Here is a 27,786-nt window from a genome sequence, read left to right as displayed (position 1 = left end):
ATATATATATATATATATATATATATATATATATATATATATATATATATATATATATATATATATCTTGAATATTTGCTAGGTTAGCAGGATGAGGTATAAACTGACTAAATAAATTCCATCATTAAATTGAATAAGATTTATCTACAATTTCTCTGTCATAGCCTTCTTTTCAAAGAAGAAAATAAGGCAAATCATTTGGGAAACCAAGGGGAAAAAACCATTATTTCCTCTAGACATACATTTTCCTTAGGCTATATTGTATTGTCAGCTATGAACTAATGAAAATATTCCTGTTAATGTTTCAAGGAAACTGAAATTGCCCCATTGCATGCATGCTTTGTTGGTTTGTTTATTCTGCCATCCATTTCACTGTCCTACTAACAATGCCAAATCAACGCAAAGCTGTTATTCGTATATACAAAGTTTGAAGGAGAACAAAAAGCATTGCCCTCATTTTGATTTAGCTTCCAACATTATTCATCATCATCCTGTAAACAATTCAGAATTACAGGAATGCTTTCTGCACTTGCTCTGATGCTCAGCTGAATAAAACAAATTAGGACAAAAAAAGTTAGTTCTAAAATAGCAACAGCATTTATGTACAGTCATCTTGTTCTTCAGCAATACTGATGTTTCTGAATTGTGATTACTCAAAGGGAAGGGATATTAAGCACTACTTTAGGTTACTGTAAGTATATTCATATTTCCATTGGCATTCATCATAGAACTTCACTGAAGTGTCCAAATTTTGATCACATGACTATGGGGATGCTGCAACAGTCATAATTGTGAAGACTGATTATAAGCTCTTTTTTTCAGTGGTGTTCTAACTTTGATTGGTTGCTAAAGAAATGGTTGTAAGTTGAGGACTACTTGTAGCAGTAGCATAGGAAAGCTTGTCATAAAAGAAACATAAGCAATGAATCGAAGTGGCCAGCTCCTGTTCCAAACTGATGGCAAGAAAAAGATGCAATGGCAACTATATTTTGTTGGCTCTTGAAGAATGTACACATTTTTTTGATTTTGCCATTAAAACCATTTTAGTTGAAATCCTAAACTCTAATTTATGGAAAGAATCTAGCTACATGATGAAATTTGTTGTATGTATTTAAAATATATTGCTATATTAAAAACTACTTTGATAAGGTTTTACATTCAAACCTTCAGTAGATTCATTTGTCTTTGAATATCTAACTGTAGCAACATTATGTATACTTTGTAAGATAACTCAAATTGGAAAATAGTTGCTTTTACTATTTTCTTTACAACAACCTGCTCCCTTTTCAATAATTCTTCAGAGATTTATGATGCTATGCAGTAAACCTGCTTGGTCAATAATTTATAGCTTTTGCTATGTATTTAACTGTCAATATAACTAACTGTAGTTAATTCCACATTACTATATGGAAAACTCATCTTTGTGAAATATTATGTTTCATGGGAAGGGAATGAAGGAAATCACTCATTCTGAGGCTACAAACAAGGGAAAAAAATCTATATTAGGACAGAAAACTAAGGACTTGTCATAAACCATGAAATTACTATTTCTTCATAAAATATTTTTACCCAAGTTCTCAAAAACAATCAGTTATTGTTAGGTTAATATTCCTTATCCTTGGATATAGAATATAATTTATAGAATTCACCAAGATATTCTATATTATAGAATATAGAATACACCAAGACAAATTCCTTGTGTGTTCAATCAGACTTGGCCAATAAAAATTCTATTCTATTCTATTCTATATATCACTTTGCTTAATGAGAACCAAGAGCCTTGCCTTCTCTGTGGCAGACCCTGACTTTTCAAGCAATTTTCCACCTAATAAACAATTGGCCTTGCAGGCCTTTAGAAGGCAATTAAGACAGAGGTGGGTTTCAGTAGATTCTGACCAATTCTGGAGAGCCCGTAGCGGAAATTTTGACTAGAGAACCAGTAGTAAAAATTCTGACTGGCCCCGCCCCATCTATTCTCTGCCTCCAGAGTCCCAGCTGATCAGGAGGAAATGGGGATTTTGCAGTATCCTTCCCCTGGAGTGGGGTGGGAATGGAGATTTTACAGTATCCTTCCCCTGCCACATCCACCATGCCATGCCCACCAACATCCACGGAACTGGTAGTAAAAAAATTTGAAACCCACAACTTAATTAAGACCTAGCTATTTGTCCAAGCACTTGGTTCAGGTTAAGCCAAGCTCCCCCACTTTGTAGGGGGAGATCTAGATTCTGGTAGTCATTTAAGGGTTTTATTTTATTTTAGTTGCATGTTCTGAATTTTTGTTTATTTAATTAATTAATACACTGCCCAGAGTCACATGTTTTAAGGTAGGTGGCTACATAAAATGTTCTAAGTAAGTAAATAATAAGAGAAATGTAAATGGAATTTATTTCAGAAATTAATGGAAAATTTACTTTATGTTTTCAGGAAACAGGAATTTTAATATATTGTAATTTTAATTAAGACAATTTATTCATATTAAAAACAACTGAATAAAGCTGATATATTTTTAATCTTAATAATTTTTGATAAAACACTTTATAGCTTGAATGTTTGTGTAATGAAAAAGACAGAAATGTTTAAAAGGTTGAAGGTAGAATGCCTGAAATATAATAACATATGGAAGGGAAAGGAATTGTTCTATGACTCATTCAGCAGCAGAAACATTACAAAATAAAATAAATTTATAATTTATGCATCACATATATAACAAACCTTTTCCCCTGCTTTACAATTTTCAGCTTTCCTAGACAGAATTAATTACATGTATCCCATGTTGCTTTTTGTTTCCCATCTTTTCTTTGCTTCAAAACTGTAAAGAAATACAAGTATATGTCAATTTCCACTGAAGTACACTTCAGGAATTTTTAGTGACATTTCATTTAGCAGCAATGTCTAAATTGTAACTAAGTGTTTAATACTCCAGCAAAGAAAAAGGAAATGTATAAACGTTGGAATAATGTGTCAGTTGCACTAAAAATCCTACACAAAATAGATAAACTATTCAAAGAAAAAGCCAAATTTAAAATTATGGATCAATCTGAAGAAGAAAAACATTTAAGTCAAATAATCAACTAGCTACAAAAAGAGATGCCCTTTTACTTACCCCCATGCAAGTTTTTTCTTTTTTCGGGCCTCTTGAGTAACCTCTAGATCTTGCTTGGCTTTCACAAAATTTCGGCAAGCAACAGCTTTTGCAATTTTCACACCAAGCTAAGTAAAAAAGAATATAAGTAAGTCCACAGAAGTTAGCCAAACTAAATTAGTCAAAGCAAAAACCGTTTTTTAAGAACGTACTTGGGCAATGTTTGCATGGATCAAATTTGTCCTATATCTACCATGGAAACTGTTTATTTATAGTCAGTGGATGGTGTGGTCAGTTCTGATTTTGTGAAGTAAATGTACATTATTTATCTAAAAGACTACAAAAGCATACAATTAAGGCTAGCAATACTCATGGTGGGCTAATATTAGCTGACTGAAATTATACATATTAAGCTACTTTTAGTTTTCTTCCAGCTGAAAATAAGACAAAGGGGACCTTATAATACCTTATTATAGAGGACCTTAAAATTTATCTGTTAAAATCAAAATGGCCCTTGAGTTTTCCTTATACATATAATGCTTGGGAACTGGGCATGGATAGCTCTATGACTGGAATTTTCTGACTTTCTTAAATTGGATATGCTAAAAAAGAGTTCTGGAAGACACTAAAAGGTTGGAATATGAAAAATGTATGAAGGGACTATAGAAAAGCAAGAAAAAAACCAAAAGTTATCATCAAATTATGTTTTTAATCAGATTAATGTAAACAGTAAATATGTTATTCTTGGTTCATATTTTTCATAGAAACAAACTGTTCAATGGCGAACTTGAGGAAGGATATATAAAGCCATTAGAGAAGAGCTACATACATGACAGAACATGTATGATGTGTTAGGAGAAAAGGGGTAAACATTTAATGCATGCTAGCATAAATATACATACCGTATTTTTCAGTGTATAAGACGCACTCCCCCCCCCAAACGTGGGTGGAAATGTCTGTGTGTCTTATAGAGCAAATGTTGCTGAAGCCCTGCCCACCTGCCAGTCCCCACCTTTCGGCCTCTACCTCCCAGCAACTTGCCTCCTTGCAGCAAACAGCCTGGTCAGCTTCAGCACAGCCTGATTTAGGATCGCCACACTGTCGATACCCATTGCTGCTGCTGCTATTGCAGCCTCCACGTGCTCCATTTTCAGCTTCTGCACACGTCATTTTCGGCCCATTACAGGCAGTGGGGATAGGCAGCAGCAATCCCGTTGCCTGGAGCAGGCCAAAATCAGGAAGCATGGAACCAAAAAGCGGGACATGCGGAGGCTGCAAATAGGGCACATGGAGACCGCCAATAGGTGGCAACAGCGGCAATGACTGGTGGCAATCCCCACAGCCTGGAACAGCTGATAGGAGGTATTCAGGAGGCTGATCCAACAGCCAATCAGCTGCTGGTGCTAAATCAGGCTGTGCTGAAGCTGGCTAGGCAGTCTGCTGTTTACTGAAGGAGGCAAATTGCTGAGAGACAGGGGCAGATTTTTTTTCTTGTTTTCCTCCACAAAAGCTAGGTGCATCTTATAGTCCGGAGCATCTTTTAGTCAAAAAAATACGGTATGTCTTTTATATAAATATTAACTTATATGCATATGCAAATGCAAATGCAGAAAACCAATATTATAATCCTCAAAAAAACAACCTACCATTCATTTATTTTACAATTAGAAGACAAGTATGTCTCTCTATTTCAAGGCTGTGCGTGAAAAAAATGTGTTATCAAATCAAATTAATCCCATCCTCCCAAAGATTTTGGGCAACCACCTTGAGGGATTTCCTCACCTATCCAATGTATAGTTCACGGACATCCAATCCTGGTGGAGTTTTATTTCACTAGCGCTCTATACAGAGAACCCCAGAAGCAACCATGTCAAAGTTTGGGAGGACGTGAACATACAATCACTTTGCTTATGTTGCCAGTCTCCCTATGAAAATGCCATACTGTCTTCCTATATATTTCTTACCACTACATAAAAACAGTGATTTGATCCTAGAACTTCACTAACTGATAAATCTCATTATCTCAAATTTTCATAATTAATATTGTAGATACTACAGCTCCTATACTATAAACTTGCAATTTTATGAATACAGGTAGTCCTTGAAATATGACTACAATTGAGCCCAAAAATTGTTAAGTGAATTTTGTCCCATTTTATTACCTTTCTTGCTACAGTTGTTAAGTGAATCACTACAGTTGTTAGTTGGTAACATGGTTGTTAAGTGACTATGGCTTCCCCATTGACTTTGCTTGTTAGAAGATTGCAAAAGGTTATTTACATGACCCCACAACACTGCAACCATCATAAATATGATTCAGTTGTCAAGTTTTTGAATTTTGATCAGGTGATCATGGGGATGCAGCAATGGTCGTAAGTATGAAAAATGGTCAAAAGTCACTTTTTTCAGTGACACTAATTTTGAATGGACACTAAATGAACTGTTGTAAGTCGAGGAGTACCTATACCTCAAAGATAAAACTTATTATGAAAGGAATGAATGATGAACTTTAATGGAAAGGATTGAGAGTCTTTTGCCAACACTAGAGAGCTACAACAGCTGAGCAATTTTGGTTCAGAAGGAAATGTTTAATATACAGTATCATTTAACCTAGATCATTAAACTCATTTTAGACCAGGGAACTCATGTTTATTGTTTCTACAACAAATCTAGCATAAGTATCATGATGTGTAAGGACACAAAATGTCACGTATGCTTTTTCCTGAAATCTTCAAAACAATACAAATAGAGTGAAGTGCTTTACAAATGGCTTTCCTCAAATATTATGCAGAGTAATAATGTTTTTTTAAAAATACTGTATGTTGAGGTTTGATGAATATAACTGCATCACTAATAAATTAATGAATTGTATTCAATGTATTTTTTAATTATAAATAGGTAAAATCTTTTTAAAATGGCATATCAAATAAGTCTTCCAGATTCCAAAAGAATTCCATTTCTTTGTTGTTCAATAATTAATATATTTGCAGCTTACTGTGCACTTTTATTTTGTTAGAAAAAATATTTGTTACGATAACAGTAAGGAATTCTTCTTCATGGAAAATAAAATAGATGTTATATAGGTAGCCATGACCTTACTGAAGTGTGCTCCTTATGGTTGTAATCATAATCATAATAAATTGGATCACCCACTGCTGAACTGATTTTATGATTTTTGAAGCAGACATTAAGTGCATGTTAAGACATTATGTTTGTTAAGCAAAACAATTGTTTTCTACCAGGCCAGTTTTGCTGAAAACCAGAAGTAAATTCTGGTTTTTGGCAAGATCAATGTAAAATGTGATTATGTGATCTTGGGATACTGCCAACTTGGCTGCCAAGCACCTTGAGTGCAGTCATGTGACTGTGGGGAGAGGGGTGGCCATTGGCGCTTTGAATCTGGAAGGATAAGGACCTCTCAAATTGGTCCATCATAAATTCAAATGTTCACTAAGCCAAGGACTACCTGTACTCTAACAAGAATTATGTCCACTGAGTTTTATGACATTTATTCTTAGATAAAAGTTCAATATACTAACATAAATTACATATATAGTAATAGTATCAACTATTAACCCAAATATACAGGACTTATTACATATGGCACATGTTATATTTTGAAATTTCATTTCCATATTCCCATATTTCTGCCATTAGACTGTCTGAAAAGTTTTAATAACATCTAATACAGCCTAATTGTGTTGTAGACCAAGCATTTACATCGAGGCCCTACAGGTGCAGCTCTTCTCTCTTTCAACTGTAGTCTCAACCCGGAGACTACAGTTGGTTCAGAATGCGGCCGCGCAGGTGATAGAGGGAGCTACTCGTGGCTCCCATATAACACCGATCCTGCGCAGGCTGCACTGGCTACCTGTGGTTTTCCGAGTGCACTTCAAGGTGTTGGTTACCACCTTTAAAGCGCTGCATGGCATAGGACCGGGATATCTTCGGAACCGCCTTCTGTTACCACATGCCTCCCACCGGCCGGTACGCTCCCATAGAGAGGGTCTTCTCAGGGTGCCGTCAGCCAAACAGTGTAGGCTGGCGACCCCCAGGGGGAGAGCCTTCTCTGTGGGCGCACCTACCCTCTGGAACGAGCTTCCCCCAGGACTTCGACAACTTCCTGACCTCCGGACCTTTCGCCGCGAGCTGAAGACATATCTATTCTTTTGAGCAGGACTGGCTTAAATAGGGTTTTTAAATATGGATTTTATTGGGGTTTATTTTTTATATTTTGTATGGTATTTTAAATTTAGGCTATTTTGAATAAGTTTTTTAAAATGTGTTTTATTGTAATATATTGTATTATTTTATTTGCCTGTTCACCGCCCTGAGTCCTTCGGGAGAAGGGCGGTATAAAAATTAAATTATTATTATTATTATTATTAATATCAATAAGGCTTATATAATTTCTTTGCATTGCTATCTTTTGTTTTGGTTTCTTAAGAATAAAACAACTCAGTGTAATTACCAAAGCATAGATTCAAAAGGGCTTAAAATGGTACATACTGTTAAGAGAAGGAAAAATATGTCCTGAGAATTTAATAATTAAATAAAAGTGATATTCCTATTGCAGTAAAGATATTACAGAACATCAAAAGTAACTTTTAAAAGACAAATGCAAATTAATTGCAGAGAAAGTGCATAAAATAAATCACTATGACTATGCCTTAGTGAAACAAACATTTCATGCTTCCATATACATTCATGCATGTAGTTTGACTTCCCATTTTAACAGGGCCTGCCAAATCTTGGTCAATAGGTTTTATATTTTTTTAAAAGGTCATCAGATAATGTAGCAAGCTGCAATGCTATAAGAAGCAATAAAACATGAATAAAAATACATACAACACTTTCTTATGTAGTCAAAGTATCAGCATTTTCCATATAGAACATCCAGTATTTTGCTGCATTTTAATTAAGGTGTCTAAACATTATCACAAAGAACTGCAAATTGGTCAGAGCATGCAGTAAAGAAAATTAAGCTCTAAAGGCTTTTTATCACCACATTTCAGGAACCAAGGGTGTAAAATGTTCTAATTTGGGATATATTAAAAGCCATAAAAGGTCTTTCAAAAAGATTAATGGTACTTTGCTTGGATTTAAGATAAGGGCTTTAGCTGGTTGGAAAAGCAGGGCCCTGGCTAGACCCTTGAGGCATTCATCTTTACAGCCACTTGGAAGATTTGTAAAAGCGTCTGCATAACCTCAAGCAAACGCATTGCGACATTTTTTTAAAAAAAAAAAACCCTGTCAATTTTATAGGTTTAATATGTGGAAGTTGTATTGGGAGTAATGTTGATATAGTGATTCATCTTCATTACCATTTTAAAAACTTTTTTAATCAAGTAAGTTTTCTATGAGGCAAAAAGCATTCGTTCATATTGAAGTCCAAAGATAATCATTTCAGAAATCTTGCTCTAGCAGCTTAAAGAGCAGAGCAAAAATTTCCTATCCATTAATTTTCACAAAGAAAAGCTAAACAGCTATCAAGAATACCTGGTGACAATTTTTAAAGTCTTCATTTTCTGCCAAACAGTTTGAAGGTATTTATTTTAAAAGGCCGATTATCATACTAAACTTGTTTTGTGTCTATGTGTGGAATAACAGGTTTCTATATAAAATATTCATACTACTCACTTTTGTTCTTTAATTAAATGAAAACAGATGTTTTCTAAAGTAAAGCAGAACCATTACTGAAGTACTTAAAGTGCTAAAGTCTTTAATTTTTATATCAGTTTGGTCTACAATTCCTGATTGTCTTTACTCAAGCTCAACATTAATGTCAAGCAAGTTACCTAGGAGACGAAAGAGATCAAAGAGACAAAACCCCCTCAAATGTCTGATTAATCAAGCCTGCAAACAGCTTATTTCTTTTAGCCTGCATGCAAGTATGAAAATGAGATTCAGGGAGCCGTACATTGTGCAGATTTGTTCATTCTTATCAGAACAAAGCCAGCGGCAGCTTATTTCATGGATCATTGGCACTGTCATCAGTGCTACACAGAACGGGTGACAGCTCCTCATTTTAAGGCTTGAACAAAATTAGCAAAAAGTCGGCACAAATTAGCCTCTCATCTTTTTAGTAATATGACATTATTCATTTACTTTTTATCCAATTTTTAATTTTTTCCTTGTCAGCTATCCCTCTCTAGTGTTCCTAGAGCAGCACCATAAATCCCCCTTCCTCTTTTTTTAAAAAGAGCTATGAAGCAGATGAAGTTCAAATGGTAAATAAAGTTAAAGCAGACAGAAAATGCAATATCTTATTCAGCTGCAAAGGTACTTAACTGAAACTTCCAGAAAACATTATAAAATTATTGATATGTTTAGTGAAAATGTTTAAAGATAAAACATTCATGAACTGTATGGGCCATGATATCCCCTAGAAATGCTTTTCTAGAATTACCATTTATGTGCCAAACAAATTAGGACATGGAAGTATGGAAGCTAACTATTACAATAAAGTAAAAGCCATGAAACTCATTCCTTTTGGAAATTTGTGTACAGAGCTGCCTTGTTGTAAAGATGGGTGGCATATAAATTTAATAAATAATTTATATTTATTATTTAATAAATAATAGCAAATAAATAATAACCTTGGCTTATTTCCAGGAGTAATACAATGCTATTTTGCTTAGGCTGGTCTTTAGTTGACTCATAACTTTTTAAAATTATGGCTGGCGTTATAAATATTTCCTTATACATATTTGTATTTTACTTTTTGGTTACCTCCTTGGGCCTTAGTGGTATCAAATTCAAAAAAAGCAACAGACAAACAGTGAAACAGCCAGGCAGTTAGAGATAAAGATTTATTTCAAAGGCCTATTGTAATATACACACTCTAGGATAAGAATAATTCGATGGAACATTCAAAGCTAAATTCAAAAATGTCATATAAGATCTGTTCTATAAAAGGCTAAACCCAAAGGGGTTTTAGCAGAACATCTCTATTCTAACAGGTCCTGAAGCATCCTGTGGTCTATCAGAGAAACCAAACAGCCTTTTAATACTGTATTACAGTTTCTCATCAAATATGAATCTAGTTATTTCAGATTCAGCCTTTGGCAATGATTTTCCCCTTTTATGTTATGGAATGTTATCCACTACTGATGTATATTAAATATATAAAGCAAACAAGAATCTCAGTTGATTTCGAAGAGAAAATGATAATCTCCCAATTGTTTGTTCAACTTCAAAATACTCCAATCTCTTTGTTGTGTGCTACTGGTATTTATTGTATCAAAATACATTCTACTGCTGGATATTTATATTAAAATATAAAAACACAATACTGTTCACATATTTTAGCTTTTCTTTTTATTAAAATATTTTAATGCAAGTAAATTCTTCCATTCATAAAAAAATAAAAAAAATTAACCATAAGCTGTTAGATGTTTTACAGTTCCCTTGTAAGAAAGGCTGCTTTTAAAAAAAGAACTGTAGTACTGTTTTCAGCAATTTCTTTATCTCTGTTCTTCTAAGTAAGAAAGCTTATTAACAAGCTTTGAACTTAAAATCACATTTACAATAATGTGCCATCAACAGTTTTATAAGCTAATTAGAAAAAAAGATTAATTAATGACTGGCTGCTAATAAAATGGCAATCATGAAGAAAGAAACCAAGGGTGCTAAGCTTCAACTACCACCAATTAAGAGCTAATTACAAACAAATTATATATGTGTTTTGCTGTGGGCTTTAATTTACTAAAATGGTTTTAATTAAAAGAGAAAACATGCTGATTAATTGAACTGCAGAAAAAATCTACAGTATAAACTGTGCTTTGTCTCTTTAATTAGACTTGTAACATTTGAATTTTTTAAAGGTTTGTTAAAAAAGATATACATAATTAAGAGGGCACATGCATACAATCATAGGTGATAACCCCTGTCATATAGTAAAGTTTTAAGGCAAAACACCCTGATAAAGAGAAAACGATTGGATTAAGAAGACAGAATAATTAACAATACAGTGCAGTATTTGTCCGTAATTCTTTCCACAGTATAATAAATAATTTGAAAGTTATACATAGTTCTTTGTAATTCATTTTTAAAATATTTTAACAGTTGAAATAATATACATTTTTCATGTTTTTTAACAATGACTCTTTTCTTAAAAATAATAAATTCTATATTTCTCTATATTATATAAACTGTTTCAAGCATTATTTTTAATGAAATTGTGGTATATAAATTTAAATGTTTTTTCTATATTAAATTATGTGCCACAAAATTCTTCTACATAAACACTTCAGATAGAGGGTATAATGTATAGGACTATTAGCTTTCTGTAGGCTTCTAGCTGTGAATTGCCACATTATGCTCCATATTAAATACTGCAATAGAATCTGATTATTGATTCTTTTAAAGTGGGAGACAGTTTAAATTTTGATAGGATACTTAACACAAATAAGTGTATCAATTATATCAACAAGGTGAATAAGTCATCAGAAATAATGTAAAAATTATGAATTATGACAGAATGCACAAATCAATTTGAATTATTTCAAACAAAAATAAAGAGCATATTCAAAAAATAATAATTGTGAAATCATTCATACCAAATGTCAAAAAGCGCTGGGCTGACATTTAGAACAGTTTTGATAGTATTATTTGTATTTGGAGAACAACAACTAAAGTAATTTGAAATGCAATTCTATACTCATTTGCTTAAAAGTAATCCCTGATATAAATATAATTTACTTCTGAGCAGACATGTGAAGAATTAACCTATCAAGTTTCTCAACAGGCAACCAAATAAGATTTCTTTTTGTCTTTTCAAGATACAGTATTTATTTTTTAACCAAAACACAAAAAGCAAAAATCTAGCAAACCTACAGGTTACTTATATTTATGTCATCACACAAGCAAAATTTTTCATCTTAGAAATGTTCAAGACAGGTTTCATTTTTTATATTCCTTGACTTTTTAAAGCATCCATGTAGCAACAACTAATAATTGGGGTGTATAAGGATTGAATGGTTATCTGGTTTAAGGAAGCCTCAATCATACCACTCCACTGAAGGAGATTCACAAACTAAAGTGGGTAGCTGCTTTAAAGCAACAAACTGAATTGACGGGCTCTAAAGCTTTTCAGAGATTCCACAGCTTTTTCTGTTGCTTTTAGAATTTTTGCAAACAACACAGAATATTATAACCTCAGTCCCACACCTTGGGGGATGTTTGAGTGTTGTGATAGGCTCTCTATCATTATTATGAGCAACCAGCAAATAAGATTTACCACTGCATTAAACTCTAGGGTTATTAGAGCTTTTTTTGCGCTAGCAAGGCTAACATACTTTGGGCTTCATTCACTTTTTCACCTCTCAGCTTCTTTAATGTGACTAGCCATAAGCCCTAACTTTGCTCTTTTTTGCTAATGGAATGTTACATTTCCATGCTGTTCCTATGAATACAATAAGGGTCTTAATTCAGTTTTCAGTATTCTAAATATTGGCTCAAGGCTGATCTTACTTTTAAATTCTACATGATAGGGCAGATACAAGTCTTGATAATGAATGAAAGGCCGCCAGATTAACATGGCTCAAATTTACTGCTTTAAAAGTAGAAATGAGATAGCAAGACTACAGATATACTTTCTCTGTTCTGTGTCATCCTACTTCTGCTGCTTCTCCCAATATAAATACTTGCCAGCAAGTCACAACTCTGGCACAATCAATCACAGATGGTGATGAGGTCATTTCCATGAAAGCCAAACTTGCTAACAAGATACACAAACCCTCCTGACTCCACAAGAAACTCAGTGATCACCTTCCTGGAAGAGGGCCAGCTTTGCCAATGTGCCCTACCCAGCTTGGAACAAGGCCAAGACCAATGAAAGTGGATCATTCCCAGGAGGGACTATTTTTTCAACAGCTAAGCCAGCACTTCTGGCAGAGCTTGCCTTTCATCTATGCCACGTTTTCCACTACTTCAGAAAATCCTATTATTAGATGAATTCTATGCCGTAGAAAATAAAATATGTGTCATGACTGAACTGAGATAAATAAGAGCAAGTAATCACCATCAACAGAAATGGTAAAAACCCCTATTGACAAAACAAAATGCCCACTGATTTAAGATCAAACTATTCAATTGGATAAATGTGCCATCCTTACCAACAACAGGTGGGAAAATAGTGAACACTGAAGTAATCAAGATGCCATATGAAAATAATATCAAGAGTTTCGATGAAAAAGATCGCTACAAATACCTTTAAATTGAGAACATTAAGCACACTGAAGTCAAGAAGGTTAGTAATGAAAATAGGTGTGGAATGTAGCAAATACATCAGATAGTTGAAGAAGAAAAAAAGGGCATTGGAAGAATATTTGAAAAAGTTGCACTGAAGCTAGTACATCATGAAGACTTACTGAATATCAAAGAGACGAAAATGGCCTAAAAGAAAGACCAGATGATGAATAAAGAAGAGACATGACAAAGGAAAATATTACATGGCCACTGAATAAAAAAAAAACCTGCACATAAATCAGATAAAAAGATCTGGCAATGGCTAAGAGCAGGAAAGTTGAAGCAAAAAACAGTGAGGCTAATTCTGGCTGCACAAGAGCAAGCCTTAAGAACAAATGCATACAAAGCCAGAATGGAGAAGACATCAATAGTCATTAAATACCATTTCTACAAAGAAGCTGAAGAAACAGTGGACCAACTGATTAGCTGCTGCAAGACAATTGCACAGACTGATTACAAGCAGCAGCATAACAAAGTAATAGTGGTGCATTTGAATATCACCAAGAAATACTACTTGTCCCCAAGCAAGAAATAACAAACTTTATAAAAATGAAGTTGTTGTTGTTGTTGTTGATAACAATGTGACATTACTGTTGCCAGTTCTTTAACTGGTGTTGATTTTCAGATACATCAAGTTCTTCCCAACAACCTAGGACCGTGTTGGCGAACCTTTTCAAAGCGTGTGTGTGTGTGCATGCGAATGCGCAAAGAATTTGCGCAAATGCGCAAAGAAACATTTTTTGTTTGGCTCCTCTAATGAGACATGTTCAATATAACTAAATCTCTAGCTCTCATCTTCCTCAGAATACAAATGCCCTACAACCATCTCATGGTACTGGCTATTGAGGGTTAATATTCACAATAACGTGAATATTAGCTGCTTGTTTAATTGATGTTGGCTATCAGATGTTTCAGGTTCTTTCCAAGAACCTAGGATGCTGCAATATATTGGTGCAGTATACGAGCAGATCCAAGCAATGTGGGATCTTGCAATTGATAGATGGAAATTTTGTCAATGGTTAGGTTTTCTAAGATTTATGGGTATGGCACCCCGTGTATTGATAACCATTGGGACTACCATGGCCAGTTTAACATCATAGTCATTTAATTCTAATTTTCAGATCTTGATATCTTGATACCAATTTTTAGATCTTTTCCCAAATCTTTGTCTTCTATTCTACTATCCACTGGAATTGTCAACACAATTTTGAACCATACCTATATCTGGTATGTTATGACATTACTTGAAAGGATTAAATATTAACATTGTTGAAAGGGAAGGGATATAATGTTTGTCTATTTCAGTGATGGCTAACCTTTTTGCCATCGCGTACCAGGAGCAGAGGAAAGGTCATGCGCATGCATGCCCACATCCATAATTCTATACGCTCCGCCCCATAGCATGCGTGCACAACCCCCCCCCCTACTTCCCCCCTCTGCTCCTGGCACGCAATGGCAGTTTTCTCTCTCCCAGGCTCCAGAACCTTTCTAGGAGCCTGAGGAGGGGGAAAATAGACTTCCCCACCACCTCGGCGGCCCCCCGGAGGATGGAAACTGCTCATTTGCAAACTTCCGGTGGGACACGAAGGCCCATTTTTTGGTCTCCCCAGCCTCCAGAGCCTTTCTAGAAGCCTAGGAGGGCAAAAACGGCCTTCCCAACCCCCCCGGAGGCTGGAAATGGCCCATTTCTGGCCTCCAGAGGACTTGGTGGTGGGGAGGCCACTTTTGTCCTCCTCAAGCTCCTAGAAAGGCTCTGGAGCCTGGGGAGAGAGAAAAACAGGCCTAACCCACCACCACCTGAGGCCTTCCGGAGGCAGGAAACAGCCTGTTTCCCTACTTCCAGTGGGCCCAGAAGGCCCAAAAATCAGCTGGCCTGCGCATGCATGCGCGCCAGAGCTGAGCTGATGTGCCCACCGATATGGCTACGCATGCCACCTGTGGCACGCATGTCACAGGTTCACCATCACGGGTCTATTTGATCAAAGCTAAACCAGACGTTATTACTTCTTAATAGGCTTTTGTTGACCAGACTGAATGATGAGGTTTTAAGAACAGGCCTATTGATAACAGATGGGATATGGAATAAAGTGATTATTTCCTATATTTTAAGAAAAAATGTTGTTTAAATTGTTTATACTAATTGAGATAAGAAGGGAAGTTACTTTTTTATTTCTTTTTTGTTATAGTCCTTTGTTCTTTTTCTTTTCTTTACTCTTTCATTTTCTTTTTTTGCACTTTTTACTTTTACTTTCTACTTTATTTTTTTTTAATTTGTATTAGCTTTTTTCTGTATAATATAGAATGTAATATAATTATTTGAAAAAAAATATTAAAAGCACTACTGACCATGAAAACACTGTTATACAGTAGGTTCCTCAAAAGCTTTTGAAGAAGTTATTCATCAAACAATTGACCATTACAATTATCTCAAAATCTTACAAAGATACCCAGAAAATGAAAATATCAAAAATCTGATATTGATCTCACTATTTTGTAAGCATTATTAGTTGGCAATTCACAGAAATATAACAAAATGTACCACCCATATAATAATAATGTAGGGAAAAGCGTATTTTTACACAGAATATCCTAAACTAGTTTATCAATATTCACCTTATGAAGAAATTAAAATAAAATATTCCCATAATTCCTGACGCTTCAAAGAAAAATGCACACTTGTTAAAATAAATCACCTCAAACTCTTCTGAATATTCATTTCTATATTCTAACACTATTATATCAAAATAACAATAACAGTCCAAAGATGATTGTCAGGTGTATTAAAATGTAACTGCATCCAGTGCAGCATAGTAAAATAAAGTTTCAATCTGCTGTTTCTATTTGGATTATGTATATTATTTACAATTTCTTCAATTCCCGGGCAATCTGATTCCATAAAAATTGGTTCTCACTGTGACATAATGATAGTACACTGACAGCTGTATTTTGGCATTGCTTAGTTCTTCAGGGCATGTTTCATAGCTTCTCTTAGCCATTTCTTTATTTTTGGCCTCATTTCCCCTTTAAATACTCATGCTGCTCTATCTGTTTCACAGGCTTATAAATGTTATACATCAAAATTAGTTTCACTTATTACGGAAGGAAACATTTTAAAGCATTCTGGAATCCATGCCTCAAAGCAAATGCTTTATCAGCAGGTTCCTGTTACTGCTTTTTGAGAATGGAAAATATCAGTGATCAAAACTACCTGATTTCTACAGAATACTTACCCATTAAACATTCATTCATCAAATTCAAAAGAAAACAACTATATCCAGAAATTTGTATATTTATTTTAAATTGAAAATACATAAAAGCATTAGTGATATTTAGTAACTTGTAGTCAACCTTTATTTTTTTAGGTTGGAATTTGGCCACCTAAAGAATATGAAATAAAAAAAGAATAGAAATCTGCAAACAATCTTACCAAATATTCAGGCCACTGATTGCATTTCTGGGAATTCAGAATTTCAAAGATAGTAAGAAAATGACTGCATCTTAAAAAGGTGACTGACAACTTGTTTTAGAGTTCTCAGTAGAGAACAGTTAATAAGTGTTCTTGCTGTCTACTCATCCCATCCATAAAAGAAAATAATAAATGTGTCTCAAATGTTAATTATACAAAAAGTCATAAAAAATAAGGGCTGCTATTCCTCAGTTAACAAAAGCAATTCAGACTAGAATTGCCATCACTAAATGAAAGAACCATAAAGGATGATGTAACGTTACCCCTTCATTTAGTGATGGCAATGCTAGAAGTCCCGGAAGCCATTATAATAAGAAGACCCCACACAACTCAAACATCTCAGCTTCCCCATACACTTTACTAATGGAATGTTGACAGGATAGTTGCAAATTGCGACCATGTGACGATAGGGATGCTGCAATGGCCTGAATGCTAAGGACCAGTCATAACTACCATTCGTTCACCTATTACTGTCATAACTACTGTTCAGTTAACTACTGAATGAATAATCATTAATAGAAGACCACCTGCATTATGCTTTATAGAACGTTGATAATTAATTAGAAAAAAGGCTGGAAATAAACAATATAAAATTTTTCCCCCTAGTTGCCAAGTTCAGCATAAACTATTCATTCCCAAATAATATATTTGACTATTTTTCTCTCATTAAACCTGGTAGTCTGTCCTTCTAAATCATGTCAAATATATAATTCTTCACCTCTTCAATCCAATTAAGTAATCAAAGCTCAATGAATAATAGCCACAGACTATTGATGTAACTTTTTACTTTGTACCTTGGCACATCTTTTACTGGTTTATACAGTCTTTCAATTAAGATTGAAAAATTAGTTTAATTAATAAATTTATGTAAAATGCAGTTAATGAAAAATATAAATTTGATAAACTATACATAAAATACAGTATAGTTTACCATTTAAATACAAGAGCAAAATTTATTAGTTATAATAATTTATTTATAGGCTATGACATCAGATTGTAAAGAGGATTTCTTAATTTAGAGTTAAATCAGGGTGGCCTCATTCTTTTGTATTATTATGGAACACTTACAAGAATCCTAAATGATATACTAAAAAACCCTTTTTCCACTTGATGGATCATTTATGCTCAATATATATTGCCATTTCCCAATTTTATACCAGTGGCCCCCATAATACTGAAGCAGATTCAAATTTAGCATGTAGTGTCTAGAGGAGGATCAGAAGAGCAACTTGGCCATATTGCCTTTAGCTCTATTGGATCCAAGTATTCATTTAAAACTTGTCTCTTGTATTCTGGCACATTATTTATTTATTCCAGGCTCATGCACCACAAATTGCAATAGAAGCAATTAAGAAACAGAATATATCCACAGGATTCCCAAATCCTGCAATTCCCAAACAATAGTAACTTAAAAACTGTTCCATAAAAGAATTTCAAATTATGTCTAATAATATTTATTATCATATTGAAAATATAACAAAATTGTAACTTACCTCTCGAGTAGCTAATCTATCACTTAATTCCTCAGCTTGGGCAATATTACCTTCAGCTACACATTTGTCTATACTGATTTCAAGGCCAGACTAGAAAACAGACCAAAAAGAGAAAGAGAAATGAATGGTCTTCCTAAAATACTAACTGAACATTATAAAACTGTACTATAAAAATCTATCAATTCCAAAATAATATGAACTTCACATCTGTAACTTTCATATATAGCAAATCACATGTGAACGATAAGAAAGAAAGAAAGAAAGAAAGAAAGAAAGAAAGAAAGAAAGAAAGAAAGAAAGAAAGAAAGAAAGAAATTAATTATGAAACAATGACTGTGTAGGGCTCAAACTCTGCTAACTTCCAAGACAAATCCATATAGTTTTCTTGTCAAATAAAACCCCTGAAGTACCTTGCAATTAGGATATTCTTTTTGGGATATTCTTGCCAACTTTACAGTTTACTGAGTAGTCCTGGAATGTCTTCCATCCAGGTTGGAAGCAGGTCTGACCATAAGTGGGTTTTAATTTCTAATTTAATAGTCTGCCCTATTGATAGTTACAGAACTGTTGCATAAGAATAAACTTTCGTATTATTTTCACTTTATTTTTTGAATAAATTCGACATTTAAAAATGTCAACTAGTTTAAGCTTATCTTAATATTTCATTTCAATGTCTGATTTATCAATTCTTTTTCTGAACAAAATATGATCTATTTGCATCAACTGCATGAAAGATACTAATTTCTATTGTATCTTTGCAATCTTAGTTTTTATATTCATCAAGGAAGTGATTTCCAAAATGTCACCTCTCATTTATCCTGTAAATTGTCAGATGTAGAAAAAGGATACACTTTTAATTTCTAAAATAAAACATTAAGAATAAGCTTAAAAAATCAGCAGCAAATCCTAACTTATCTTGGATTTTACAAGTGAACAGGTGGTCCTTGAGTGAAAACTGCAACAGGGACCAGAATTTTCTTTCCTAAGCAAAGTGGTTGTTAAGTGAATTATATGGCCTTTTTTGCCATGGATGTTAAGCAAGTCATTGTAGTTGTTAAATGAATCACATAGTCATCAAGCAAATCTGGTTTTGTCCATTGACTTTGCTTTCCGGAAGCCAGCAGAGAAAGTTGCAAATGATAATCACATGACCCAGGAATACTACAACTGTCATAAATATATGCCAATTTCCAAGTCCCTGAATTGTGACCATGTGTTTGTGAGAATGGTCATAAGTGTGAGGAACACTTGTAAACCACTTTTTTTCAGTACAGTTGTAACTCTAAACCATCGTTAAAGAAACATAAATACAAATCAAGGACCTTAACAGAATGTCAGATTTTTACCTCTAAAACTCCTTACTGAATTTGTAGTATAGATGAATAATTGGCAAAAAAGAAATAGAACACTGAATATAAGTGGTACCAGATTAATCTTGCCTTTCTTTTTCCTTAATCATTCTTTTCTTTTACTTGTGTCTTTCTTAAATGAGCTTGAAAGTGGGGATTTTTCTTTTTTCTTACTGATCCATAAATGAGAGTTTTTCCAATTGATGTGTGAAAATGAAAGCTTTAAATGAATAAATACATTTTATACCGACATCTATCACTGACCATGGAACACCAGAAAATTGTACACTCATTCTTAGTCCAAAACAAAGAGTACAAGATCAACCTGGTCAAGATAAGGACCTTATTTCCCCCATTCTTGCTTTACTTTGGCCACACCAACCAGCATGAGTAATTGATGGCTGCTGAGTTACATGAGTTCTGTGTGTAGGCATGCATATGTATAACATTCCACCTTACCTCATTTACACATTGATCCTTTTATATAGTTTGCTGCTAATTTTAATGTTTTAATTCTTCATGCCTAATGTTTTACTGTATATTTAACCTTCTATTTGTTATTTCTGATATTGTAAGTTTCCCAAAGTCTCTTGATAGTAAAATAGGCAACATATATAATTAATAAATAATATATATTCATTGCACTCATTTGTAATTGAAGTGAAATGAAATGCAAATAAAATGCAAGCCTAAAATCAATTCTTTTTTAAAAAAAATCTAGCAATCACCTTTTGAGTAGTTTCCTTGCTTTCCAGTGGTTTAAACCTATCATTGATTCCAAAATATTGAGTGAGCTCTTTGAAGTGTCTTTCTTTTACAGACTCTTGGCTACAAAAAAAGAAAAAATAGTTGGACAAGATCCTATCACAAGAAAATAGTCACATATATAAATATGTAACATATTTATAATATGAAACATTGAAATTAATAATTTATTGTTGGCTTAGGTAAAGAATTAGTATATATTTTACAGAAACTGTATTTTCTTCTATTTTGTGACTGTAATACAATTTAATTTTATTTATATTTGTATATTTGATATAAAAGAATATACCTATTTTATGAAAACAAAGCCATATCTATTCTTTAGCAGATGGGCAGAAGTAATATTTTTTTCAAGTAATCAAGTGATCTTGAAAGGATCACTTCTGTATAAAAATCCATTGCTGAATCACTCAGAGTGAAGAGGAGCTGAACATTTTGTCTATGTAAAAATAAATGTTAAATAATCATGTCATAGTTTGAAATACCTTTCAGTTATTTCTTCACTGCTTTGCATTTTACCTAAAAAAAATCAAATTCTAAAATTTAGTATGAAAAATTCCTCATGAACTAATACAAATGTTTTAGGACTTAATTCTGATGCAGTAATAAACATAATGAAATCAGTGATGTTTGTGATATAATTAACAGTGAAAAACTAAATTTAAAATTAAATCCCAGCTTAGACACAGTCTACTTCCACAGCACTAAACACAAATATGTACTGATACCTAAATTTAGAGGGAATTGAAGCTTAAATGCTCTGAAGAATAGTATGTTATGCTGTATGTGGATATTAAGCTAGTGGTGGAAGAACTACCTTTAGCTACAATAGAAATCTGACAAATACAGTATTCCTCATATGGCTGAAGATTTCAAGACAGTGATGGAGTGATACAACCAGAAGTAGGTTTTGTTTCATTTTGAAGGTTGGGACTCAATGGCAGAATCAGTTTCATTATACATTGCCTTTGCAACTACAGCCAAATAATTTGTAGAAAAGTTATTTCTGGTGCTTTAGTTAATCGAGTCTCCGCATAAGATTTACTTAGCCATATAAATTTGAAAAAAATATTAAATAAATAAAAGACACAGTCAAAAGAATACTTCATAACTGGGGAAAGGTGTGTGTGAATAGGGTAAACTCTTTAAAGGTAAGGGCACTATCAGGGAACAAGTCATTAACCACTGAAGATATATATTTTCAGTCATAATGACTTACTACAACTTTCCTGTGTAAACATTGTGTGGGTATTACCAAAGGTAGTATTATTCCAAAACAGAATAATTACAGAGACAAATCAACTTAATAAGTTTCTAGTACAAAGGTTCAGACTAATTTGCATACAATATACAATATAAATATGTGAATACCCAAACTGCACAATCCACTGTAGCTCAGAATTTCTGAGCTCAAGTGATCTGCCAGCCTCAGCCTCTAGAATCATTAGATTACCAGATTCATAGTACTGCATATAAATAAATTAAATGTTAAATCAAAAGCCGCAACTGAATAGTCCTTTTTAAAAGTCTACATAGTCTAACTATTAAAACACAGAAAAGAATGTCTGAAATATAATTAACGTGAAAAAGATCAAAATTTAGAAAATCGCAGTGTAGACATTGACATTTGTTCTCTTTCAGCATACTTCCACAGTAGAGCATAAGATACCACCTGTAATACCACATGCCAAAATTATTACATAAATGAACAAAAATGCATAAACATATTTCATGCATGTAAATATTTTCTGTGATGAATGACTTCTCTAGCCTTATCTACTGCAAGTAGGCTGTGGTTTAGAAAAAATGCCAAAGCTTCTCTGAGTACCTGGAATTAGGTAAACATTTATATGGACTAGACTACAGTAAAAAATTTTTCTACTAGATAACAACCCAATAACATAAAATCAGTAAGGTGATTATAAAATTACCTAATCCTAACACCAAATTATTTGGGAACTTTATTGTAGTTTTCCCTACATTTTAACAACTGGAAACAAACCACCTTTTTGAGAACGTTTTCTCTTTTGTCGCTTAGCTCTTTGACATTTTTCTTGATTTTTCATGTCAAGGTTTTTCTTTTTCAGATTCTGAAATTTCTGTCGAAAGAGAAAATTGATTTATTTTTTACTTTTGTTTCATTACTGTAAATTGGGCAGCATAAAATAGCAAATTATTTTAACTGATCCAGAATACCAAAAAAGTACAATATTCATAGCAAAACAATCAATGAAGATGATTACAATATACACTGAACATGCGCAATTCAGCTCTCATATATTCAAGGATTATCTTGATTTTATTAAATGATACTTTTCACTTTCTTACATAGGAACGTTCTTTAGACATTGACTTTTAAACTCTAAATAAAAGCTAAGATCCAAAAAGTTAATATAAGCAAGCATGGCCAATCGGATTCTATTTTCTCCTTTAAAAAGCATAACATCACTGAGCATTATGATTGTGCAACACTTCAGAGCACATGTGAATGTGAATGCAGCAGCTGTCTATACACATCTTCTTTTTGAGTTATGAACCTTATTGAACATACCATAAAACTTGCCACTTTTGAACTTCTATGTGTAATTGGTGTCTTTCACACTATCCTAAGAAGCTGAGTTTCTGAAGTTAAAGTAGCTCTTTTAAGTTCATGTGGAAGAAAAAAATGGAATGTTTAATGAATAGGAGAGATGCTACCCCGATGATATCTGAAGCATTTCTTCGAAATTGTTCTTAAAATATGCAAGTCCTAACAAACAAATGTGAAATACATTTAATGAAGATAGTAAGTAATCATTCATGAGCAAATTAAGAATTCCACAACATTACTACAGAGATAAATACACAGCAGTAAAAAACAAAATCAATTTACTCCAGTATATAAGCACTGGAATGCCTACATGTTTGGTGAAAGGGAATTCTTCCAATCTTACTTTAAGACAGAAGTTTGTCAAAGAACATTATTAAAATATTTCTTCTCTTTAACTGAAAAGTTTTAAAAGGTTATATTTCATTCAAAACATATTTAATTTACTCTTGCCAGAAGGATTACATTATGTCCTTAGATAGCACAACAGGAATAACTAACCTAATATTTCAGTTTCAATTAAATACAGAGTTGTAAACAAACCTACATTCCACATATCTAAGGGAACTCCAGGAAGACATGCCAGACATTCCTGTTCTTCTGTAGAAGGAAGCTGGTTTTCAGCCATATTTTTTTTCTCATGATCACAAGTCTGTTTGTCTAGGAATTTCTTTTCTTCTTGTTTTTCATTTAAGATACTCTCAAGAAGAGACACTCTTTCTTCGTCATCTGAACTTATGGCAACATCAGCTTCATTCACACCAGGAGGTAGCAGACCACTCCACATCTATACAAATGAAAAGATCAAATACTCACTACCATCATGAAGGAATATTCAGCAAAATTATTAAAAATATCTTTAGGGCATCTTTACCAGTGTAAAATGAGAGCAAGAAAATTTGATGTACTGCAGTTTTCGTTTTTATTCATCATTGGAAATTAGTTTTTTGTTCATTATTGGAAATTGAATATGAGAATAAATTAGCCATATGAGAATTGAGAAAAATACAGAATTACAGAAATAAGAGTGCTTCGTTTAAATAGGTGAAAAAGACATTAAAATTGATCTCCAATATATTTTATTTTAAAAAATATCAATGTGCTCAAGTAAATAGTGATATTATGTAAGTATTTGTTTGTATTGTTGTTTTAGCAGTTGTAAAAACAAATATTTTGAATCACATTATACATTTTTTTAAAAGAGGAGGTACAAGAAAGTGCAAAGTTAGATTCATTTGAAATCACTGAATAAATATACAGCACATTCTCTATTAAATAACCTTGTTAAATAATGATACAGTACAATACAAAATTTATTCAAGCTCAAGTTTGTGAATAAATTATTACCCTATAATAGAAAAAAAGATAAAAATACAATAAAAGGAAGAAATATAAATAAGAAAAAGGCAACATGACTCATATATTTAAAATAAAAAGTAACTGAAAGAGAAATTAATTAAATGATAAATATTTGCTGATATTTTCAGAAGACTTTAACAGTTTCTTGGAAGAAGACGACTAATGTCCAATTCAATAGCACTACCACTAAAAAAGCCTTTCTCTTATTTCCAAAAGGAGAAAATTCTCAAGTTATGAAAAACAAAATTTTATTTTGGTCTTCAAATGTGTAAAGCACTTGGTATAGTACAGAAATATTTTTATACATAAGTAAATTTTAAGGTTGGCTATTGTCTTTATATTTACCCTGTTTCCACCAAAATAAGACATCCCCTGGTAATAAGCCCAATCGGGCTTTTGAGGCATGGCAATAAGGCCAAGTGCTTATTTCAGGGTTCAAAAAAATGTAAGACAGGGTCTTATTTTTGGAAAAACACAGTATAAAAGTTGGCAATTGCATATTTTCCCTAGACGGATTTATGATTGACCAATTTTTCAAACGAAACATATACTGTAGTTGTTCTAGATGTTCCTCTTCAATTTATGTGTACCTATGCATATGTGCGGTACAAAAAATATGGAAGATGACAAAAAATACAGAATGGAAAATGTCATCTCAATACCTTGTATTTTCCATGAATATAGAAAGCTATTTAAGGCTCAGTCTGTTTCAGTTATAATTCTGAATGGTATGGTACTCTCTCTGAAAAATATCTGTGGCTATCCTTGTGCAAAGCTCTAATTCTTTGGGCACACACAGAATATGGCCAGGTAGGCCTCTATCGAGCTTAAACAGATGTTCCAGTTGTAGTCATATGTTGATTGAGAGCCCAGTGACAGTAGCCATGCCTCATTACCACCAAGCTAGACTATTTCAAAGGGCTCAACATAGCATAGCCTTTGAAAACTACTCAAAAACATTTGGTGCAAAATACTGATAGAAGATGACCACCTCCCTCGTGTTAGACCAATAGTGCAGAAATTGCATTGGTTGCTGGTAGTTTATAGGGTTCAATGGGTTGGTTCAGACCATTAAAGCTCAACTTAGCTTGGTATCTGAGTTCCATCAGGACCATCTTCTCCACGAAAAACCATGCTATTGACTATTCCTCTCAGTTATCTGATGAAATTGAAGGGAGTATTTTTCAATTATGGAACTCACTTTATAAAATAGCATCCTCTTTTTCTGGCTACAATGGCACATATTTTAACCCAAATTGTAAAATTAACGAAGACTAACTCATTCTACAAGGTGTTGAATATTTAAGGTTACCTATGTTGATGGCACTTACAGATGAGGCATTATATTGTTTTGATTTTTTGTTTTGTTTTGTGAATTATCAGTTATATTTTATTTTTATTGCCCTATTTTGTTATTGTGGACCATTTATGAGCTGTTCAAATTGGTGCTATGTAAATCCAACAAATAAACAAATCCTACTCTCTAAAATTATTGGTATTTTTTCCTCTGAATGATTAATCTATCCCTTATTTTTATAATAATGTTTTTCTGTTTGCTTATTTCTACATTTTGATTTTCTTATTACTCTTTCAAAAACAGATACTTAACTCAATATTTGTTACTTAAAACAGCAACATTATAAACATTTATCTCCATTTGTTACATGTTTTATTTTAGAAAACTCAAATTCTGGTAATTTTTAATAACATAAGATTTTGGTGCAGTCTAGTTAGATAGGGAGACTAAAGATGTCCAGACAAGAGGCTTGATAGTCAGGGATGTTTTAGTCGATCCTGTACTGAACAGGAGGCAGTACTAGGTGAGCTCTAAAATCCTTTCCTACTCTGTTCCATAATACGAAACAACGCATTAATTTTATTCTTGATGGTTACTTCTTCTGACTGGAATTTTTAATTGTTAGCATTTCTCACAAGTGTAGCATTACTAAGAATAAACTTAAACCCAACTGATTTCTACTAAACCTGGTAACTGTATATAAAATTATGTATTGCTGAACATTGATAGTCCCTAACTCTGAGTATACTTAGAAGAGTGAAACAATACAAAACAATTATATAAAAAAATGTCCTATTATGTTTTCTTATTCACCACTTATTTGTATTATTGTTAAAGAGTCTCTGATAGGTACACAACTTGACTATACACCTATTTATGCTTCTTTGAAGAAAAATCAACACTTTACTAGTTTAGAATTTCAAGATGTTTTCTAATCCTACAAATACACAAAATGCAAAAGGATAGCTACAGATTACAATAGAACCATATTACATAAAACCACATTATCCTATGAAGATTTCAGCAGCAAAGCAACACCTGAATATAAAGATGCCTATCCTCTTTCACACAAGAACATTATCTTTTTTGCCTCAAATCTCATTATAAGGGCAAACCTATAAATCCAGCATTATTACACTTAGGTACAGAGCAGGTGTAGGATCCTGTTTTTGGAGCAAACATGCTCATATGGAGTAAGTATAGCTGAAACTTCTTTTCCCCCATCTATCAATCAATCTGCAACATTAACTTCATGGTATTACAATTTTATAAGCCCATCTGAGAGGGAAATAATCAGCAACAGAGGGAAGAAAACAGCTTAATGTTTTCAAAGCAGAAAAGTAAAGGTGTTTATCAGCATTCCTGTTTTATTCCCAGACCACTCTGTCATTGACTGCAACAGGTTTTGGTCCATACACACACACACACACTTACTTCTAAATCTAGAAGGTAAAATATATATATTGCCCCATTCTAGATTTATCCCACCAATTTATCTACGCAAAATGTTATGCAATCATTATGAAATGCTAAGGAGACCCGAGACAGTGGGAGACGATGTCTAACTCGTTCTATCTAGTTTCCTTTTTACACAGCAGCAGCAGCACAACCATCGCCTCAGCTAAACGCAATTTCCCTCTTCCCCCAGACAACCGGTGGCGGCTTCTACTCGAACCTCGCCGATGGCCTTTGAATGGCCCCAACACATCGACCAATCAATTAAAGCAACGGAAAACCAGGGTGAAAAGAAAGAGAGAGGACAAAAGTCGAGGTCTCTCGACACAAAGCACGCTGCAGGGTTGGGAAAGGAACGCCATCAGCCCCTAAGGCGCTTCTTTCAGAAAAAAGTCGTCGTCGGCCGGGCTCATCTTTTCCGTATTGCACACCCTCGTCTGCCACCGAGACGGGCTTGGATCCACAATCTGTGCAAAGCCGCCGCTTGCCTTAACCAAACCGCCCAGGCAACTTACTCTCCTGGTTCCCTAAAACTATAGAGTTGTCGTCCCCCCCAAAAAAATCACTCAAATTCCCAGCCTGACTTACCGCCGGATCTTGTTTACATTGCCGCCATCTTGGAACTTCTCCCACAGCCGGCCTTGACGGCACGAGCTCCGCCTCTCGGCCGACCCGCATT

At 33.6% G+C, this 27,786-nt stretch overlaps 1 protein-coding gene across 2 annotated transcripts; it reads right to left on the bottom strand.

Moving 5' to 3' along the window:
- Positions 1-336: 336 nt before the first annotated feature.
- On the bottom strand, positions 337-27,786 carry FAM204A (family with sequence similarity 204 member A). Of its 2 annotated transcripts, XM_058189040.1 has the most exons (9): positions 27,696-27,786; positions 23,544-23,783; positions 22,415-22,508; positions 20,895-20,928; positions 20,373-20,472; positions 18,296-18,385; positions 3,107-3,213; positions 2,716-2,812; positions 337-545 (listed from the first exon to the last, which is right to left on the bottom strand). In XM_058189040.1, exons 1-8 carry the CDS (start codon positions 27,783-27,785, stop codon positions 2,761-2,763), a joined length of 807 nt encoding a protein of 268 aa, XP_058045023.1. In that variant the 5' UTR covers position 27,786; the 3' UTR covers positions 337-545; positions 2,716-2,760. The 2 variants fall into 2 exon arrangements, with proteins under 2 accessions (XP_058045023.1, XP_058045022.1); XM_058189039.1 differs by lacking the exon at positions 337-545 and having other exon boundaries at positions 2,494-2,812.

This window comes from Ahaetulla prasina, chromosome 6 (genome assembly GCF_028640845.1).
Source record: "Ahaetulla prasina isolate Xishuangbanna chromosome 6, ASM2864084v1, whole genome shotgun sequence".
Classification (NCBI taxonomy): domain Eukaryota; kingdom Metazoa; phylum Chordata; class Lepidosauria; order Squamata; family Colubridae; genus Ahaetulla; species Ahaetulla prasina.
The sequence above is the reverse complement of the archived record's forward strand: the minus strand, read 5'-3'. Positions and strand labels throughout refer to the sequence as shown.